At 49.0% G+C, this 21,277-nt stretch overlaps 2 protein-coding genes across 2 annotated transcripts; both read left to right on the top strand.

Annotated features, from left to right (window-relative positions):
• Positions 1-29: 29 nt before the first annotated feature.
• Positions 30-6,292, top strand: FKRP (fukutin related protein). The gene is made up of 6 exons (XM_032964248.2): positions 30-489; positions 1,169-1,407; positions 2,444-2,542; positions 3,099-3,311; positions 3,721-4,039; positions 4,360-6,292. The coding sequence occupies exons 1-6, from the start codon at positions 30-32 to the stop codon at positions 4,707-4,709; spliced, it is 1,680 nt and encodes a 559-aa protein (XP_032820139.1). The 3' UTR covers positions 4,710-6,292.
• A 2,664-nt stretch (positions 6,293-8,956) lies between these two features.
• Positions 8,957-19,366, top strand: GPATCH11 (G-patch domain containing 11). Its single transcript, XM_032964247.2, has 8 exons — positions 8,957-9,149; positions 10,537-10,769; positions 13,036-13,077; positions 15,625-15,727; positions 16,248-16,338; positions 16,966-17,070; positions 18,337-18,427; positions 19,146-19,366. The coding sequence occupies exons 1-8, from the start codon at positions 9,094-9,096 to the stop codon at positions 19,199-19,201; spliced, it is 777 nt and encodes a 258-aa protein (XP_032820138.1). The 5' UTR covers positions 8,957-9,093; the 3' UTR covers positions 19,202-19,366.
• The last annotated feature ends 1,911 nt before the right edge of the window (positions 19,367-21,277 follow it).

Genomic DNA, 21,277 nt, shown 5'->3' with positions numbered 1-21,277 from the left:
GAGCGCACCGCCTGGCGTCATTTCCCACGATGCGCGTGAGGGTTTGCCACCTGCTGCTGGCCCTCGCCATTTCTCTCAATCTGCTCTTCATGTATTACTTCATGAGAGAGAGCGGTCGAACAAAGTCGGCGCTGGAAGGCAGGGGCGGCGGACGGGCCGGGGCGAGGTCGACCGCCAGCAGAGGCCCCCCCGTACAAGGGACCTCGGACACACCGAGGGACGGGACGGCTCGCCAGCACGGCGAGCGCAGCGAGCGCCGCGAGGCAGGCGGGCCCGAGGGAGCCTGCTGGCCCGGGGGGGTGTGCGGGCCCGGGGGGGCTTGCGGCCCGCCGAGGCGCCCGGGCGTGGTGGCGCTGCTGCGGGAGTTCGAGGAGTTTGAGAACAGCGTGGGGGAAACGGCGCGGGGTCTCCTGGCCGATGGAGGCTCCGAGCGGGAGGTGCTGGTGCTGTCAGACCGCGACCCTTACCCGCCCCTCGCTCTGCCGCCAGGTGCCACCGCGGGCCCCTCCTTGCACGGGGAGGGTTGTGGTTTAAGGCTGTGTTCATACCGGTCGTATAGACTCACACAGCAAATTCCTGCCTTCTGTTTGAAAATGGAGTTGGATTGTATTTGTGAATAGATCTCAATTTTACCATTTGTACAAGCCCTTGCAGTGTGCTACAGTATATTTTCACCCTCTACAATGCACTCATCTTCCAAAGCTATTGCCATAAACGTCCTAATGTTTCTCTCCAGCACTCTTCATACAAAGGGTGAAGAAATGAATGTGTTAAGTCACGTTTCTGCCTAGGCTATGAAAAGCTGGGCCTGCATTTCAAGAAATAAGATTTTTATGTTTCAAAACTAAAAACCAGTGTTTGAGTGCGAGTACCCAAAAATGTGAATATTCAGTCAGGGTGTACCATATAGCACTTGTCCTATTCAGCCGATTGCTGATTCCCTTCTCTTGGTAGACCTATGAAACCACATGTAAAGCCGAATAGATTGCAGCAATGTATTTTTCCATAAACTATCTCCGTCTCCTCGTAATTGTATGTCCTCTGTATTGTTTTGTTGCTCTGTTCTCTGCCTCCGTCGGCCTACGTCGTTGTGGCCGTAGGCCTCTAGTTTTGTCACCGCCCATGCTGGGGCTCGATCTCCAGGCCTCACCGGCTGCCATCCCTCCAGGAGCACGCCTGGTCGCGTTGTCGGGCCACCCTGAGCGGGCCGTTGCCGAGGCCAGCCCCGAGCGCCTGCTGCGTAGGGAGGCCGTGCTGCTGGTGCCGGATGGAGTGGCGTGGTCCGGCGCAGGGGGTGCGGAACTGTTGCGGCGCCTACAGGAGGAGCTGGGCCGATCTTCGGGCAACGTGCGCATGGTGGCGCTGCCCGTGCGGGGTGATGTCCCCACGCGCTGCCTCGACCTCTCGGTGCGCCGCCTCGTGCGTGACCCTGCGTGCTCGCGGTGTCAAGTAGAGGGACGAGGCAAAGAATCCACAAAGGGGCACGGCCCCAGTAATCGCGCAGTACTTGGGCAGGAGAGCGTGTCCAGGTGTCCACAGGAAACAGCGTGGAATGCTTCAGCCAATCGGGCTTCCAGATAAAATGTTTGCATTGCCAGAAGACATTGATCCAGTAGATATTGATGATTGATTCAATCCGGCATGCTTAGTTATTTGTTAAATATTCACAATGATATAATACCTCAAACATCGCTGCAGCTGCATCTGAGTTTCCATCACAGTGAAAGAACGTTGAAAGGGGCGATGGTCGCTGGATGTAGAAGGCTCAGCAGATTACAGATTTTGCTCTAAATATGTTAGAATTAATTAAGCAATTCAAGCCCATAAACAGATTACAAGGTCACCACCAGCAGACCACATGGTGGACTGATGCAATCGGTGAACCCGTGCCCTTGGATGCCCAATACGGAACGACTGGGCGACACCGCTGCCTCCCACGCATGGCCGGCTTAGCGCGTGATCGGTGTTGCTTCTGGAATTATTTGCCTTAGTAATTTTCAGATTTTTGGGGATCCTTTCCGGTATAGCCCAAATCCTAGCTTTGCCAAATCTGGCTTCGAGAGGTTGTACATTACAAGTTGAATGAGTGTGCGGTGTGTAACAGTGGGCATGCGTGGTTGTGTGTGGTGCTACCTTCAGTCAAAATGTCTCGAGTGAGTAGCCTGGTGCAGTGCTCATCCTCACTCGTAGGCCAAATACAGGCTCTCAAAATCCAATCCTTCCATTTGATCAGCCCCAATGGGGTGATGAGCCAAATCAGCCCCAACTGGGGTTTTAGCCTGATTGTCAAACATTTTGGTCACATTGACACCTATCCAGTTGTACACAAAGTGTAATGATTATATGCTTGTGAGTGTGTACAAGTTTATTGCCATGCGCTCCTTGTGTGTGTGTTAGGTGTGTCCAGCTGTGTGGATGTGCGGACATACGTGTGCCTGTATAGGTGAGAGTGAGGGAGTGGACAGCGGAGTACCGGGCGCCCACGCGCGCTGACGAGTGTGATGCTCTGACTGGTGATGCCGTCATCTTCATCCGCACGCCGGTACTGACCGGGCTCGAGCCACACACCGATTTACACACTCCACTGGTACACGAATACTCATCACCGACTTACACACTCCACTATTACTCATTACAAACCGGACATGAGCCACACACAAAATTCAACACTTGCACTCACATTAAATACACTTCACTGATATATGTCTACACTTGGACTTGGCAACTCACAAGGGCACATATGCCTAGCTTGGTTTCATCGACTGTCGGGGCAACCTATGTTGTGCAATCAAGTGTGCCAAGCTGTGGGGTGATGTCGCCTGGACCCAGCCCTGCCACTTTCATCTCCCATTCACTGCCATTGACGTACCACATGAGGTATTCCTTTAAGGCCGAATTGACCTAATTGAGGCCCATACCCAGTTCAGTTACCACTTCCCGCTGTTGTGACCTGCTGCGCTTTGTGCCCACGGCACAGATCCCCGCGTGCGTAAACGTGCGCCTACAAGGCTACGCTAGTTGCGCAATTCTGGCAGCGCTCGTTGCCGCTCGCGTGTTTGTACACGTGTGATCTCCGGTCCCTGTGCGTGCGTGTCCAGGACCTGCTCGGCGTATCGCTTCCTTGGGCCCGGCCCCTGCACACGGCACTTTTCCTGCAGACGGCGCTGCGGGGTTGGCGCGTGCGGCTGCTGCGCGACGTGGCGCCGCTCGCACGCCACCCCCTGCTGACCGACGCTCATGCGCAGTGGAAGGCGAAGCAGCGGCGGCAGACGCGGCTCGACACGCTGCACCGGGACCTGGACATCCGGCTGGTACCAATAGTCGATTGCTTTCAGAGCACTACGATGCACTGTGTGACAGGGCCGAGGCCAGCTTGTACACTGAATGTGCAACACATTCTCTACGGGCCCCTTGAAATATTTTGTTTGTGTCAATCCACATGTTCGAGATATTCCACATGAGCGCACATAAACTACTACACCCAGATTCATCAACTGCTGCTGCTGCACAATGCTGGCGTCACACTCCTATTCCCTTTGGAGTCCCAGGCAGATGCCTATGTCCAAACTTGCTCAGGAACCGCTGTATCCACGCGGAGGGAACTAAGTGTGTGCTGCCGTGGCGTGCGTGCTGCCGTGGCGTGCATGCTACCGGGATCTGCTTGCTGCCGGGGTCTGCGTGCCGCTGTGACGTGCGTGCATGGCAACGTTCGGTGCGCAGGTGCGCGACGCCGCGGGTCAGGAGACGTGGTTTGGCTGCAGCAAGAACACGGCGCGCTGCTTCGGCTCGGTGCTGGACGACACGCCCGAGTATCTGCACCGCGGCCGCTGGACGCCGCCATGCTGCCTGCGCGCCCTGCGCACCACGGTGGCACGCGTTGTGCGCGAGCTGGAGCGCGCGGGGGTTCGCTACTGGCTCGAGGGTGGCAGCCTGCTCGGAGCCGCTCGCCACGGCGACATTATCCCTTGGGACTACGACGCGGATCTCGGTCTGTACCGTGATGACATCACCAAGTGCGATCTGCTCAAGCGGGCGGCAGGTGCGTGCTGGGCCGGGGCCGGCACAGCCCCCCTTATGTGTGGCTGTCCCTGGCTGTGTCCTTGATGTTGTGCACATGCCGTTGTGGTGTACGAACGTGGCAGAGCGCGTGTGTGTGTAAGCATCCACAAGGAAGTACCCTCTGCAGTGTGTAAACATCAACATTGGTGAGACAAAAGTTGCTCGGCATGGTGCTTGCCACCCACCTCCTCATGCGTCGTGCCGGCCTTCATAGGTGCTACTCGTTAACAGCACTTTCCCTAAAATTCTGATAAAAGCTATACCGTGGGTCCTTGTCTTTGTGTGCACCTGGGTTCGTAGCACTGGGCCCCGTGGAGGACGAGGAGGGGTTCGTGTGGGAGCGCGCGCGTGAGGGAGACTTCTACCGCGTGCACTACAGCCGCACCAACCGGCTGCACGTGGACCTGTGGCCCTTCTACTCCAGCTCGGGCACCATGACCAAACTCACGTGGATGAAGGGCCACCCGCAGGATCGTGAGTTTCCCGAACACTTCCTGCAGCCACTGGAGCGCATGCAGTTTGCCGGCATTCTGGCGTACGCTCCAAACAACCATCGACGCTTCCTCGAGCTAAAGTTTGGCCCGGGAGTGATTGAGAATCCAGAATACCCCAACCCAGCTAAAAAGAGACTGGATCAGGACAGTGCATGATCAAGGCTGAAAGCGATCATCTCACACTCACCAATGAGTGGGGTCCCGCTCTCGTGTGTGGAATATCTTGAGGTTATAGATTATAATTTGTTGTTGATGATAATTTTGGTGTTTTATTTTGACTTGTGGTTTCAATGTCAACCCTTTTAGTGCCTAGAGACCTGCTGTGTAGGTACGGCGCTACGTCTATCGTGTATGATGATGATGATAGTCATTGTTTCTCAAGAATTCAAACTCGGCGTTTACAGTTTAATTTGCATGAGTGAGAATCTGGTTGGCAATGTTGCTTGTTTGGATTGTAGGCATTTAAGAACTTTTTATTAAACACAGAGTGCTCTCTTATTAAGAGTTGAACTTTGTGATGGTTTTCTGGCCCTTGGGTTACAATAAAAAGCTAGACATTTCCCTTAAAATATTTTTTGTTGAACTCCAAATCCAGTGATGGAAAATCCACATTCCTATAATGGGTATATGTTTATTCAACAGTACAGTAAACCCTCGCTATGCGCAAATTTCTGGATTAGAAAGTTTGGCGTATTGGCGAGTTGCTAAATATTTACTAATTCTCTATTGGAAACTCGCTGAACTCGAGGATTTGCGAGTGTACGTTCCAGGCCACCGACATCGGGGAGATGCATGCAGAATGTTACATTTAAAACTGCGAAGATTAGGCACACCCCCTCGGCTGCCCGCGTTGTCCTCCGTCTCGCAGTAATCCCGCCCTGAACTCACTACTGTGTTGTGCATCTTAAATGTATACGTACTTACAGTCGACTCATACATTTTAGTATAAACGAGTTGTCTGCGGGATGGATGTGGCTCACGAGCTATAGTTTGGACGGCCATTACAAACCGGGGCTTTCATGAAATGCCACATTGGCACTGCTTGAAAGGCTGTAGATGCCAGCTAAAGCTGGTGGCTGATGAGGTCGTTTGTGAGAAGCATGTTGTTTTAGTCGCCCTTTTTATATGAAGGACAATTAACAAGTTTAGTGCAGCCAATTTAACTAAACTATGTAAAACTATTTCTCAAGACGCAAATTATAACCAGGGTTAAGCAGGTACATTGTTTTTCCCTATTCAAAATTGTTACATTTGACCAATATATAAGCGGGGTGACCCATCTGATGTGCAGACTTTGTGTGTGGTTGTTGGTGTGTGCCACTCTGCACCCTGCACTGGAACGCAAGTCAGTCCTTGTCATCGCTGCACAATATTGCTCTCCAACATCAGCCGTACGCAGCAGGAGAAGACTGCTCTTATACCAAAGCTTGGGGAACTTTGCTTCGAGTGATGAAAATATTGCTTGCCACGTTTTGCATAAGAGCTAATTTTTTTTCCATCATGTTTGTAGCACGCTGAATCTATGACGAAACTTTCGTGTCAGCTGTCACTGCAGCTCATTCCACGATTCATACGCCTCTTCATCATCAGCCTGGGCAGGTGACGTCCTCCGGCGACTCGTGGGCGTGGAGTACCCCGGGAGTCAAGTGTTCTGGCCACACTCATGTGTTTTTCCACATTTGTGTCTAATCTCAGATTTGGTTTAAAAACTGTGAAATAAACGACCAGGGCTTGTGAAATACGTTTCCGTGTTTTATTCTGGAGATGTGTTCACGCCACTTTGCCACGCGCCACCAACTGCTTTTTTAATTTAACACGCAGGTGGCTTTTTTCAGTAAAATGTACGATGTATAATTGATTTATTAAGGCCACTTAATTATCTGGCCAAATCTTTTTCTTTAGGCACCCTCCACCACCCGACAGCCAAACAAATGAACTTGCCGCATGTACAAACATTACCTCACCCACCAGTGAGTTGAACAACAATCACTTTAGTATCCAATTGCTAAATTTACTGCAAATAATTAAATTACTACAATCTTGATTTGAAGCTTTCGTGACTGCAGGAATTACTGTTTGGTTCGTTCGGTAAAGTAACGTAGAAAGAAAATAAATAATAGAATACGACATTTCGATTGCAATACAAGCAACCGTCATCAGGTAGAAATATATTTTAGAGAGACACAACATCGACACACAGAGACCCAATGCCTCTGTGTCGAGGCCTTAAATAGAGGCATTGGGTCTCTTGTGTGTCTATGTTGTGTGTCTCTGTGTTGTCTCTCTGCTTGTGTGTCTGTCTGTGTGTCTCCGTGTCTGTGTTTTGTCTCGCTCTCCAATATACAGTGAGGGAAAAAATATTTGATCCCCTGTTGATTTTATACGTTTGCCCACTGACAAAGAAATGATCAGTCTATAATTTTATTGTTAGGTTTATTTGAACAATGAGAGACAGAATAACAACAAAAAAATCCAGAAAAACGCATGTCAAAAATGTTATTAATTGATTTGCATTTTAATGAGGGAAATAAGTATTTGACCCCTCTGCAAAACATGACTTAGTACTTGGTGGCAAAACCCTTGTTGGCAATCACAGAGGTCAGACGTTTCTTGTAGTTGGCCACAAGGTTTGCACACATCTCAGGAGGGATTTTGTCCCACTCCTCTTTGCAGATCTTCTCCAAGTCATTAAGGTTTCGAGGTTGACGTCTGGTAACTCGAACCTTCAGCTCCCTCCACAGATTTTCTATGGGATTAAGGTCTGGAGACTAGCTAGGCCACTCCAGGACCTTAATGTGCTTCTTCTTGAGCTACTCCTTTGTTGCCTTGGCCGTGTTTTGGGTCATTGTCATGCTGGAATACCCATCCACGACCCATTTTCAATGCCCTGGCTGAGGGAAGGAGGTTCTCACCCAAGATTTGACGGTACATGGCCCCGTCCATCGTCCCTTTGATGCGGTGAAGTTGTCCTGTCCCCTTAGCAGAAAAACACCCCCAAAGCATAATGTTTCCACCTCCATGTTTGACGGTGGGGGTGGTGTTCTTGGGGTCATAGGCAGCATTCCTCCTCCTCGAAACACGGCGAGTTGAGTTGATGCCAAAGAGCTCCATTTTGATCTCATCTGACCACAACACTTTCACCCAGTTGTCCTCTGAATCATTCAGATGTTCATTGGCAAACTTCAGACGGGCATGTATATGTGCTTTCTTGAGCAGGGGGACCTTGCGGGCGCTGCAGGATTTCAGTCCTTCACGGCGTAGTGTGTTACCAATTGTCTTCTTGGTGACTATGGTCCAGCTGCCTTGAGATCATTGATAAGATCCTCCCGTGTAGTTCTGGGCTGATTCCTCACCGTTCTCATGATCATTGCAACTCCACGAGGTGAGATCTTGCATGGAGCCCCAGGCCGAGGGAGATTGACAGTTCTTTTGTGTTTCTTCCATTTGCGAATAATCGCACCAATTGTCACCTCACCAAGCTGCTTGGCAATGGTCTTGTAGCCCATTCCAGCCTTGTGTAGGTCTACAATCTTGTCCCTGACATCCTTGGATAGCTCTTTGGTCTTGGCCATGGTGGAGAGTTTGTAATCTGATTGATTGCTTCTGTGGACGGGTGTCTTTTATACAGGTAACAAGCTGAGATTAGGAGCACTCCCTTTAAGAGTGTGCTCCTTATCTCAGCTCGTTACCTGTATAAAGACACCTGGGAGCCAGAAATCTTTCTGATTGAGAGGGGGTCAAATACTTATTTCCCTCATTAAAATGCAAATCAATTTATAACATTTTTGACATGCGTTTTTCTGGATTTTGTTGTTATTCTGTCTCTCACTGTTCAAATAAACCTACCATTAAAATTATAGACTGATCATTTCTTTGTCAGTGGGCAAACGTACAAAATCAGCAGGGGATCAAATACTTTTTTTCCCTCACTGTAGTGCTACCTGATGACGGTTGCTTGTGTTGTAATCGAAACGTCATATTCTATTATTTAATTTCTTTTGTTTCAACGTGAGTTTACCTAAAGAACCAAATAGTAAATTACTATACTTAAATTCCACCGATATGGCATTAACACCTAACACGTGCATATAATTGCGATTTAATTCTAGTCCAGTCGAATTTATGTTCTCATTAAATGGCAGCAGGATGTCGCATCTTTTTGTTATTTTCGTACTTGTCTGGCCCTTTGCGGCATACCACGAATTCCGACCGAGAGAGCGCGCCCGGTGTCTGCCGCTGCCCTCGCACCGTGAACTCGAGGCGACGCTGCCCCCCCGCCCGCCCCGCCCCGCCCGCCCGCCCCGCCCCGCCCCGCCCCGCCCCACCCCACCCCACCCCGCCCGCCCCGCCCGCCCGGCGTGGAGGTAAATCCTCTGGCCTGGCATGCGTGGCGCGCCCCCCCGAGACTCCGGCTGCTGTGGCCGCGATGGCGTCGTGAGGCCCGCGAGCCTCCTCCTCGTCATCCTCGTCCCTCGCCGTCTCCTCCCCTCGTCATCCTCGTCCCTCCACGTCCCATCGCAGCCTTCGCGTCCGCCTCGCCATGCAGGGAGGAGGAGGGGATGAAGACTATATGTCGGCAGCCTTCGTCGAGGCGGGGTGAGCGGCCCGGAGAAAGCGCGGCGCCTGTGCCGTGAGGAGGAGGAGGTTGATGATGATGATGTTGTGGCCATCCCTGTGGTCATCCACTGCTAGATGGAGCCCTCCCTCTTCGCGGTGTGAGTGCATGCGAGTTGTTTGACCATACTTCACCGCACTGGTGGCCCGTGCTGGTTGGTGGGGTGGGAGTCCAGGGCCGGCCCAGTATCACTCGCCACTTGTGTTAGCCATGGCTGGGAGTCGAACTTTTAAGTGTTTATGGTTTTTAATAGCGGAGTGCGCGGGTCACGGCGCCAACGCTCGTTTGATGTTTTGTGTATCTGGGTGTCCGGGTGCTCTGGTCATCCTGTACCCGGGTCGTGGTGCCTGCGAGGATGTGAATACGATTTCTTTGCAAGAGATTTCACCTCGGGTTGTTACGGAGACAGAAATGTCCACTCCCAGCCACCGGGCAGACCCTGGCCAGGTTCAGGCCCCCAGCTGGCTAGGCCCACGACACAATAATCCACTTATACTTGATCCTCAAACTAGGCCTGGCCCATGGCCTTGAAACGGCCCTCGACTTCACTCCACATTTTAGCCACAGTATCCGGGTCCTATGTCGGAATACTTATCCGTAGTGAAGCAGACGGCGCATATTATGGTTAGTGCACCCGCAGTATTAACCAGGGCGACCGATGTAATCGAACCGTACACCTCTGCATGGGTCTTGTCACTGCCCCGAATCCTTAGTGAAGAGGGATTGTGTCAAGACAATAGCACAGGTACATACAGAAAATCTAGACTCGCGTGAAAAGTGATCACTTATCAACCTTTATATACTGTTTACAAAGTATATAACGTGATCACTTATCAACCAGTGCAGCAGGAAACAGGGTGACCAGTTTTGCTTGGTTGTAAACGACATTTGAACCTTGCATGGCCAGGTGGAGTTCTCTGAATCTCTAGCTCAGCAGGTGGCATGCCAGGTCTCTTGTCTCTGGACCTGGCATGCATTTGAATGGCCATGCACACGAGATTGTTGTTAAGGTCCAGGAGCTACTTCCCTACATGCTAATCACATAGTGGCAATGTTATCATTCGACAGTGGTACCGATTTTATTGACCTCAGGAATGATCGGCTGAGTCAACCCTTGACTGGGATTTAGAAATGGGAACCCTCTGAATGAGTTAAGCGCTATAAACCATTGCAAGTCAAAGCTCTTATTACTGTTGCATCAACTTTGCTAAATTATATGTTTATATCCTTCGGGTAGTACATAATTACGTGCGTCCGTTATATTGGCATGAAAGCACGCAATGTAATTTTCATTTAGATTATCACCCAGCAGCACAGCTCTGGGTTGGCCGCATCTGTGTGCATTTGTGCATCTCTCGTCCGCACAAGGAAGGACCAGCGGCCAGGGCTGGTGGTGTCGCACGCGGTGAGGGCACAGCGGCGCCTGGAGCGGCGTCACAACGAACTGAACGCACAGCACCGCGCGCGGCACGTGCCGCGAGCCGTGGTGGAGCAGCAGAACCGCGAGGCGGCACTGTCCTCGGCGCTACCCACTCACAACCGCGGGTTCGCCCTGCTGCAGCGCATGGGCTACCGCGCCGGACAGGGGCTCGGCAAGTCCGGTGAGCGGCACCGCGGGCCCGCGGTACGCGCCGGTATCGGTCCACGCGAAGCAAGGATTGATAGCGGCAGGCAGGAGAGGTATCGTAGCTGCCCACCCTGAGTTATAAATGCCCTGATAGTGCATTGTCTTTGTGCTGTTCGCCTTTTGGCGTTCTCTTGTCTAATACTTTGAGACTAGGCTCTAAAGAAAGCTGTCTCTAGTGTGGACCAATCCGTTTCAAAGACAATGCATACATTATCAGAGCATAAACTTGATCTGGAGCTTTCGTGACTGCAGGAATTACTCTTTGGTTCTTTCGTTAAAGTCACGTAGAAAGAAAATAAATTAAATAATAGCATACGACGTTTTGATTGCAACACAAGCAATCATCATCAGGTACAAATGAAAGAGAAAACAAACCTAGTAAACTTAGAAATACAATGCAATACAACACAGAGAGTCGGCTAACATAACAGTCAACACCCTACCTGGTTGATTACGTTCTTCCAAAGATTGCTGAATTTGAGAGAGAGACAGAACACAGACACGGAGACACATAGACAGACACATAAGCAGAGAGAGAGACAACACAGACACACAGAGAGAGACACACACACAGGCACACAGAGAAGCAATGCCTCTGTGTCGAGGCCTTAGAGAGAAAAGGGGGCAGAGAGAGAGGGGGGTGGGTAGATAAATTAGAATGTCAATGACAGATTTGGAGCTTTCGTGACTGCAGGAAATACTACAACACGAGGACACAGAGAGAGAAAACACATTTAATCAAACAAACTTAGCAAAATTTGGAAATGTAATGCAATGCAACACAGAGAGTTATCAGACCATGTTTTTTTGCGTGTTCACCACAAGTACATGTGGTTAATGCAGACAGGATCCCTTGAAAAAGGTTTCTGTTTGGTGTTTTAACATCTTAACACCTAAATTTTGATTTAAAGCTTTCGTGACTGCAGGGATTCATATTCTTGGTTGCAGTCGAAACGTCGTGAGAATTTTATTGTTTTATATTTTTATTATTTTATTGTTTCCCTTCTAAGTGACTTTACCGAAAGAACCAAGAATATCTTAACACATGTTTTATTGCCAGAAAGGGTAAAACCTATTCTCATAGGTAGGAGGGTGATGACTGTGCACTACCGATAGTCTTAAGTGTCCACGAAACAAGCTGTGTGCATTAAAGTGAACAGCTGCAAGTAAAAAAACACTGAGAACTGGGAAATGGTTCTGGTGAACACTGGAGTGACACTGGAAGCACCGGGTGTTGAAAGCGTGCACGAAGGTTCACCCACCCACAACTCGCCACACCGCCACTCACTTCGTGTCATCCTGGTGAACATTACTGCAGCCTTACAGAGCGCATGTACAGACCATCTGTTATTCCACTGATGGATGAGGGATCTCTCCGCACCTTCTGGGCTGTGGGGGTTATTTGTCCATTCTTCACCATGCTGGTCAGTTTGGGTTGAAGGCGAGGAGCATGTATGTTGGAACATAGTACAGCACATTAATTAATATTGCTACACTCTTATGACAATAAAGCCGTGCTGCAACTTTCTTTTGTTTTATGAATAGCGGTCGCTCATCCAACTACTACTGTTATTTTACCAGGTAAAGCCCTCTTGAACTATGAGCTCTGTTTTTGAGGCAACTTGGCCACACATGATAGTGCACTGAAGTGGCTTATCGCAAGTCGGGATTTATAGTAGCAGCCAAATAATCAAAATGCATGTTTCTAATGTGGAGGGAAAAACTGGAGGCCCCGGAGAAAAATCTACACAAAATCAGAGAGACAACACGCGAACTCCAAATATACATGCGTCAGGGTCGGGATCAAACTCGCATCCTCCTGTTGTATACCATGCGAGGGAGATAACATTTCCTCAAATGTCATGTGACACTGCACGGACATCACTCCTGCAAGCTTGTAAATTGCCAAACTCGCAACGGAACTGCTCGTTTCCCTCATCATCACACTCATCGTCACGAGGCGTGTTGGTGTATTTGACTTGCTTGTGCGATCACTCTCCATGCATGTAGATATGTTATACTGGTAGGAACGAAGTTGTAAACTGAGTGTACCAGCCTGCAATAGATTAATGTGTCCGTCCGTCCGTCCCCTTTCAATACTTTAACGAAGTGAAATTTCGTGCTGTTGGGGTGTAAAAATAAAATTGCGCAAAATTCCAATGTTCCTACCAGCCCACCCTGCAGGGACCTGTTAATGGCAGCTTACAGGTGATTTTGTTTTTCTGTCTTTGATACCACAGGCACTGGCATCACGGAGCCTATCCCTGTGCAGCCCAAAGCAGGTGAGTGCCGATTGCATTTGCTGCATGGAGGAGCCACTCTCGGACATACGCACGCTTAACTCTGTGCATGTAACTAGGAGCAGCAGCATGCAGGCCAGGGACACAGCCACAGTGCTGCCAGTCCCATGTATGTTCCTGATGTGGTAAATTAAACCAGAACAGGGGAAGAACATACAAACTCCACACAGACAGGAGTCAGATTCGAGAATTAAACCCAGGCCCTTCTTGCTGAGCCACAAGTGTTGCCACTGCGACACCATGCCGCCTTAATCTACAGTTGTATCAATAGAGATTGGAGTGTCGTGCCAAACGTGCCGTCTGAAGTGAGGGATTGTGTGGTAACAGTGGGTGGTCGAGAAAGCTCGGGCAGAGGTCGACTGCAGGGAGCCCGGCTCGTGAGCGTTGGTACGGAGCGCGTTGCGGAGGCGGAGTTTGTGTAAGGGAACTTGTGGGGTAACCCTTGCCAAGAGGAACGTATTTTGTTGGCGAGGGAAATCGTGTTGGGAACTCATGAAAGCTCATTCAGATGACGTGTTTCTTCTGTGAGGGAGACCCTGGGGTAAAGAGAAGTGCACGCACAAAGATTTTGTAACAAGATCGGCACAAATCAATGCAAATAATAATGGTCACGAGGTCTCATGGTGGCCAAGTCTGCGGATGCCATGGTGATTCCTTAGTTGCACAGTCGACACTCGCCCCCATCCGATCCAAAAATAAATTGTGAATCACTAGCCCTCTGCTCTTTTAGTTTTCAACCACCTGGATTTATATTTGGCTTTGTCTGAATAATGGCATTTATAATTTATAGTTTGACCGAGTTACAGGTATACTCAGGCAATCTGAAGGGGAGAGAGCGTCTGTAACAATTGTGCAATGTGATGATATTCTAAGGGCAATTGCATTGCCTCAGCCATGGTTTTAGGAGAGACTTAGAATAATCAAAGGTTGCACATGTGTGCGGTACATATACATTTAGAGATTCACTGGCATGGGTCTGCATCGTGCCCAAATTGTACGAATGCTATTTCAAATGCCTGACACAAACCATTGCTACCAAGAGAAGTTGAGTGGACAGATGTCTGAGCATGTGGGTATGTGATTTGTGTTGGGGATGAGTTCGGAGGTGATTTCATTTTCTTTATAAGGATTTGTATTATCGGAGCTTTAACTTGCAATCATCTCACAGCTTTAGGGCTGACCTCACTGACCCTACACACATCAGTGTTGGTGCTTGCAGATTAGAAAATGAAACATAAATCTTAGGCTTACCAGAGAGCTTGGATGATACCAAAATAAATAATACACGCACATAAGGTATTGGTAAAGTGCGCAAAGAAGAATGGAGAGATGCATGCTTGCATTTCCACTGAGAGATGGACAAAGGAATACGTGGAACAGTGAACAAACGCGAATCAGAGACATTGTATTGACAATACAGAAAGAAATGGCCTCCAATAGTAACCATCGCTAGGTGGGTCAATGGCCGATGTGTGAGGACGATCAACACAGAGATGGAGTGATGAGATCGGTTTCTGCGCACAAGTGAGACGATGGTAGCAGCACTGGACCGACCGCAAGGGATGGCGATGGTGTGGGGAGACCTTCATCCAGCAGTGGATAGACATTGGCTGATAATGATAGAGCTATTGGAAGAGCTTATTGTAACACGTGGACATTAGAAGAGCAGTGAGATGCCATTGGCTTTAATTTCCTCTGAATGAGAAAATACAAGTGAAATGTATCAGAAAATAAGTTGCAAATTAATGAGCAACCACAAGTATTGTGGCAACATATACAATGGGTGGTGGCATGGCTGCAATCAGGGTGCATGTTTGTGATGATGCCAAGTGGTAATTCACTTCATGATTAAACTTAGCCAGCATTGCTTGTGTCGAGAGCTTGATTGTGTGTGACAGGCAAGCAAGATGTAGGAACAAATAGCGGTCATAGGGATAAATTTGGCAACAGTGCTCTCAATGATTTCTGACGAGTTGAATTTCTCAACTGTGTGCCCAATGGGTGCCGAAAATGTTATCGGACTCTTATAAGGCGAAGAAGATTCGCGTTGGCCGTACCTTATCAGGCAGATTCCTGATGGAAGGCGAGATTGAGTGGGAACACCCGGGTTCAACTCCCAACCTTACGCATGAAAGGTCACGAGGAAAGGTCACGTTTTTAAGGACATGCAGGGTCCGATAATGGTTGCCTTGAAGGAAGATTGACAGACTGTCACAAGCGCTTCACATTGTCGGAGAAATACATTTGGCAAAGTGTATTGTGACGTTCATTTGTAGTGCCATGGGCTGTTGATAGGGAGTGGTGTTTCAGCATTGTAATGCACCCCCACACTCAGTATGTGCGTTGATGGAATTGTTGGGAGAGTTTGGATGGGATGTTCTGAAATGTGGCAGAGTCCAGACTTAGTGTGTGTGGTTCTGCTGGTGGTGTGTGCGTGTGTGGTTCTGCTGGTGGTGTGTGCGTGTGTGGTTCTGCTGGTGGTGTGTGCGTGTGTGGTTCTGCTGGTGGTGCGTGCGTGCGTGTGTGCAGATAGGGGTGGAGTGGGCCGGGAGAAAGAGAAAGAACGACAGGTGGCGGAGCGACTGCGGCGCAGGCAGCAGCAGCAAGCCAAGTGTTCGGTGGAGGAATACAGGCACGCACTGTGTGTGTGCTCACATCATCAACATGAATGAAGCCTCTTATTACTTCGTACTTAAAGAAAACTCTTTGTTCTACCAGATCTCGCATCAGGGTGTCTGCATTATTTTTTGATCACGTCTCGGTTAACTGTCCAAATTGGGGTTTTCAACTATAACTATGTAGTACAGCAACCATCTGTGATGATACATTTAACTGTAGGCAAAGATCAACAAGCACACCCATGATTACGCTTTAGTTACTCACCTGAGCTGTTTTGGTGGGGCCACAGCGAGTGCTCTGCCTTAAACTAGATTCAAGATTCCACCCTGTGACGTGCAGGCAGCTCTGCTTTTCTATCTTGTGGGGAAGATGCTTCCAGTGCTTGGGATTGCACAGAGAACGTACGGTGATGTGGGGGGGGTGTGATAAAACAGCCAGACCCATGTACCCCTCTATGTACGGATAGACCCTGCGTGGGCGGTCGTTGCATGTCTGCTCTTCACGTGACGTGCGTTCTGCGTCCCGCGGTGTAGGACGCGCGTGCGCAATAAGCTGGAAGATCGCCAGACGGAGGACGACCTCCGGAAGAGCCGGGGAGCCTGCGAGCAACTTGACCAGCAGAAGGTTCAGGGGACGGCGCGGGGCACGACAGGCGGCTCCTGGGGGCGGGGGGTCGTGTCGTGGGAATGTGGTTCCTGGGGCCTCAATTGGTGCTGTGCCACAGAGAATAGTTGAGCGAGGGAGTCCCCATGGCTATTGGTAGGTCAGCTCGCAGGCAACAGATAAACAACCATCTTGTGAAGGCACTTGTGTCAACTGTCATTTTAGAAAATTCGGTGTACATCGCAGCGCGGAAGACAGTACGTCCGGCACAGCGGTATTATACGAGCATTCTCCTCTTACCAACAAATTCCTATCCTGAATTACGACCCTAATTCATTGAGGTACTATGCCCAAGTAAAATAACTTAATGATTATACAATCATGAGCATCATTAAAGGGTCTGAAATATACATCTGAAATTGTGTAACTGCCCTGTTATTGCCACCAGTCATTGCTAATAAGTGAAATTAATAAAATGCACATTTATGAATCTTTCGGATTATATTAGTTATACTGATTAAACAAAAATTGCATAAATGACAAAAATAGATGTGGTGCCTGCGTGTGCTTTGTGATGCACGCCATGAGCCATACGGCACACGAGCGTGTTAACACGTGCTCTCCGTGTCCCTTGCATGTCGTGAGCAGGGGGTGAGGGAGCCACTGGAGCCCTGGTTCTGGATGCAGCCTGAACCAGACGAGGATGAGGATGACGAGGACGATGAGGAGGAAGATGATGACGACCAACGCAGTGTGAGTGCTTCTTTGCAGGCCATGAGCCGCACCCTCCTCTCACGAGCATGGAGTCCATGAGCCGAGTCGTTTGCCGATTCGCAGCTCCAGAGTGATGTAACGGGGCTGTGCGTGGCGCATGCGTGCTACTCTCTTGTGCATGCTGGTGCACGTCACCTGACCTTCACTTCACATTTAATTTCCCACTACAGACTAGTGGCAGACCCAGCACAGCCCAATCAGTAATGCTGCTCAGCTGGGACTACACACGCTGCCACGGTGGAATATAAGCTTAGGTTTGACAGTTGATACCAAATTATTTATATGAACCTTCAATACAAAAGCTGCGTTGCCACAATCCAGTAAAGTGACTTCCATTGTTGCCTATCTCCCATATTGCCTAGCACCAGTTCCTGTACAGTTTATGACCAGAGGTGGCCAACTGTCACTGCTTCCTGTGTTTTTGTAGTAAACAACAAGAGAGTGATTCTCCTCCTCCTGAGCGAGCATCTTATCCACTGTCTGGCCAGACGATATGTGGTTCTACGTATAGTCTCTGAACCCCTGAAAACTGGCAGTAAATATGGTCACAAGTGCTAACATTTGAACCTTATGGCGGTACCCCGGCTCTCGCATCATGTCCGTGATGCAGTCATTTTTAGTCTGTTGATGGTCGGCAATGCGGCAATCGACTCATCTCGACGAGCTGTACACTACGATGCACCACTACGGTGCATGCGAGCGTTCAGGGTTTCAGCGCAATCGTCCTTGCTGCGTTTCGATGTCGTGGAGTAGCACTGATTTCGGATTGATTGGTACCCCAGTCGTGGAGTTAAGTACACCCCTGGAAAAAATAGTGTCCCAGAAATAAAATATTTAATTTCCTCAACCATTTTGTGTTATTTCGTACCCTGGGGTACTGCCATAAGGATCATTATACTGGTGCTGCAACAGTGCAGACCACAAACTTCCTCTCTGGTGAGGCCAACAAAGCCATGAACACCACCTCCTACCATCACCGCGGCCCACAGAGAGAGAGCTGTGCGGGAGAGATGAGGCGAATGGCAACTTGTTTCACCCTGACAATTAGCAGAGCCAATCATGATTTCTGGGTAGGGCATTTGTCGAAATTGAGTGCATTGATAGGGAAACCTGCGCACTTGGTGAGGTACAGTGTTGTGTTAGTGTTCAGTGCAATGACATCCAACACAAAAATTGCTCCAGCCTTCAGGAAATGGGCACTGGATGTCATCTGACCCACGACTAACAGCTGTTGTGCCCATGCAGCGCTTGCAGAAGCAGGAGATGCTGCAGAAGCTGACGGGCTATCTTCGGTCCGAGCACTTCTACTGCATCTGGTGCGGCACTTCCTACGAAGGTGCGTGCTGCGCTCGCTTGCCCAAAGGGGTGCCAGTTGGACAGCTCACCAGTCTCCACTCACACATACCTTGGTCACTCGGACTGAACCACCGTTTCATACGTTGAGGGATAACACTGATTTATTACTATGTGTAATTTCTAGTCGTGCAAAATACGTTTGATATTGTCCCCTGTACAGTGTTTGTAGTAGTCTCATATCTGAGTAAACAGGTCCTTCCTTGTTAGCTGATGTTTCAAGGAAACTGCTCGCAGGAGGTAAAGTCAGCCTCTCCAAGTGCAATCAAGTAAAGGGTTGGCACTCATCTTCATAGGCAGCCTGGAGCCAGCACTGCAAATGCCACGTTCCCATAGCAGGGATCAGTCTGTATACCCGTACCACTGTTCACCAGCCAGTGTGCTCTTCCAGTTGACCTCGAGGGGATAATAGATCGAGGCAATGAGGAATGTAATTTCTCAACCTTGCAACTGTGATGCAATTTAGCCACAGTTCAAGGTTTAATCAGACTCAAATGCAGTGTCACATTTCATCAATCCCTCTTGTGTTTTATGATACCCTTATGTAATAAAACATATATAACTCCGATTTTAATTGAAAGTTTGTATCGTTCTCGGTGAAGATCCTTAAGTAAAAAAAAAAATCTATTCAAATTAAATGTTCTACATTTTATCACCTGGACCACAACTAAATCTACAGTGACATTGTGTTTCCCCATCAGACCGTGATGACCTGGACTCTAACTGCCCCGGAAGTACTGCAGAGGACCACAACTGATGGGTAGAGCCAAGATAGTTGTCGTTACAAGTTTCGCAAGATTATTTTTGATGCCACGTGAATTCTCATCTGAAGACTGTGCCCAAACTTCACCCCCGTTTTCTTCCACTAGATGGAGAAAGTCAACACCGTTCGTATGTTAGAGAGTAAAATACCTTTTCTGCAGTGTCGTGCAGTCGTATTCACTGTGGCTACCCGGTAGATTTATGGATTGACAGGCATGGCCACCACGATTGGAAAATATAACGCGAGGGCTGGCGCGAACTGGTTTGTGAAGACAACTGTACGTGCGCATGTACTGTACATGTAACCACAGCCTCCTGTATCAACGCTGGAAAGCTATGGTGCCCAAATAATATTCTTTGGGTCTTTCGGTAAAGTCACATCGATGGTTAAAAGAAAATAACCAAAAACTATGACGTTCCGATCACAACACAAGCGGTCATCAGGAGGAGAGGATGACGTTCGCTTGTGTTGTGATCGGAACGTCGTAGTTTTATTTTCTTTGAACCATGTACTTGACTTGAGCGAAAGACCCAAAGAATATTAATTCCTGCAGTCACAAAAGCTTTAAGTCAAGATTTGCCCAAATAATGTTTTGTTTGTGTAAATACTATTTTTTAAATTAAACTTTAACTTAAATAGTCCATGTGTTTCATGCTCATTGACATAAAACTCATCTGGGGCCTCTGATGTAGTGCAAAGCCTGTGGCAACATTTGAAATCCCTCTAATCCTGTGCATGCACTTGCTGCGAGTGTACATTATCCATGCTCAGAGCACTTATTTCAGCCATGTTTACATTGCCCTTTTTTAAAGTCATTACGAATTTGCCATTGTGAAGTGGCTGTCGTTTGTGGACAATGTGGCTCGGGATTTCTGAATGCCCAATTTTCACCAGCCTTGGCTTGGACATCTCTGGGGAGTTGTGCACCACCTTGAATGTGTACCACCTCAATAAGGAAAAAAAAGCACATGCCACCCAGTAAGGAGGCGGCTCATCTCGTGGTTTCCATTAATCCAGTTGGAGCATGATGCAGCACAGCAGTTGCTGCTCGTTGCAAAGGTTCACAGTTCAAATCCTGTGGCTACCCCAGTTAATACTGTGGGTGCAGTAATCAAAACATACGACGTGCCGTCTCAGTCAGTGGACATTAAAGATCACGATGTCATTCATAAGCATAGGCCAGTGTGCCTGCGTCGTGATTACAATTTTAAAAGTTCACACTGCACATTACGCAATTGGAATATACAGTTCATAGCAATCATGCCAAAACGTGGCCAGGGCCCTCCTGAAAAAGAGTCCGCAATGGTCCAAGTTGGACCATTTGCCACTGCACTGCCATACAAGATCTGGAGGCGGCTCCATAAACGAAGGGCATGGCTCCAAACAGACAAGAATGCAGACAGCAGAGAGGCCCCTGTGGGCCGGAGGAGTGGTCCCTATGGAGCTGCTGCAGGGCTCGCCAGGCGTCAATCGGTGCTGCAAGACAGTCTTCTGCTGCGCTGTCACCTGTGCACTTTGCACTCACTACAACTACTTAAAACACCCTGCATGAATCCTTATGCAAAGTTCCCTTTAAAAATTGATTTTAAAATCGTAAAATCTCAAATTAACTTTCAGAATCTTAAAGCTTTATTGCAAAACAAAATAGATCACGATTTCATTTATGGTATGGACTGCTGCCTCGATTGAAACTTTGATAATTACCCGTCCATTGTTTATATAACACATTCCTGCAGAGGGAGCCGGTAGGAACGTTGGGTTGCTCGGTCAATGGCCAGGGTCAATGGCGGTGTGGTGTATTCCGCAAATATGCCCGACTGAGGGCGGGTACAAGCCGGCGTGAGTAGGTTAAACGTTGAGTTTTATAAGGGCACCACGGGGTTACCAGCCCCTCCCCACCCAGCCCCACCCCTCCCATCATCCCCTCCCAACTCCTCCCCACCCCACCCAGCTCCTCCCCACCCAGCCCCTCCCTCCCCACTCAGCCCCTACCAACCCAGCCCCACCCCTCTCATTTTTGAATGCACGACGGACGGACACAATAATCCCCTGTGGACTGGTGTAACCAGG

Source organism: Petromyzon marinus, chromosome 31 (assembly GCF_048934315.1).
Source record: "Petromyzon marinus isolate PM22_M1 ecotype Great Lakes invasive population chromosome 31, UKy_Petmar_22M1.pri1.0, whole genome shotgun sequence".
NCBI classification, from domain to species: Eukaryota; Metazoa; Chordata; class Hyperoartia; order Petromyzontiformes; family Petromyzontidae; genus Petromyzon; species Petromyzon marinus.
This window is presented reverse-complemented; position numbering and strand designations above follow the sequence as displayed.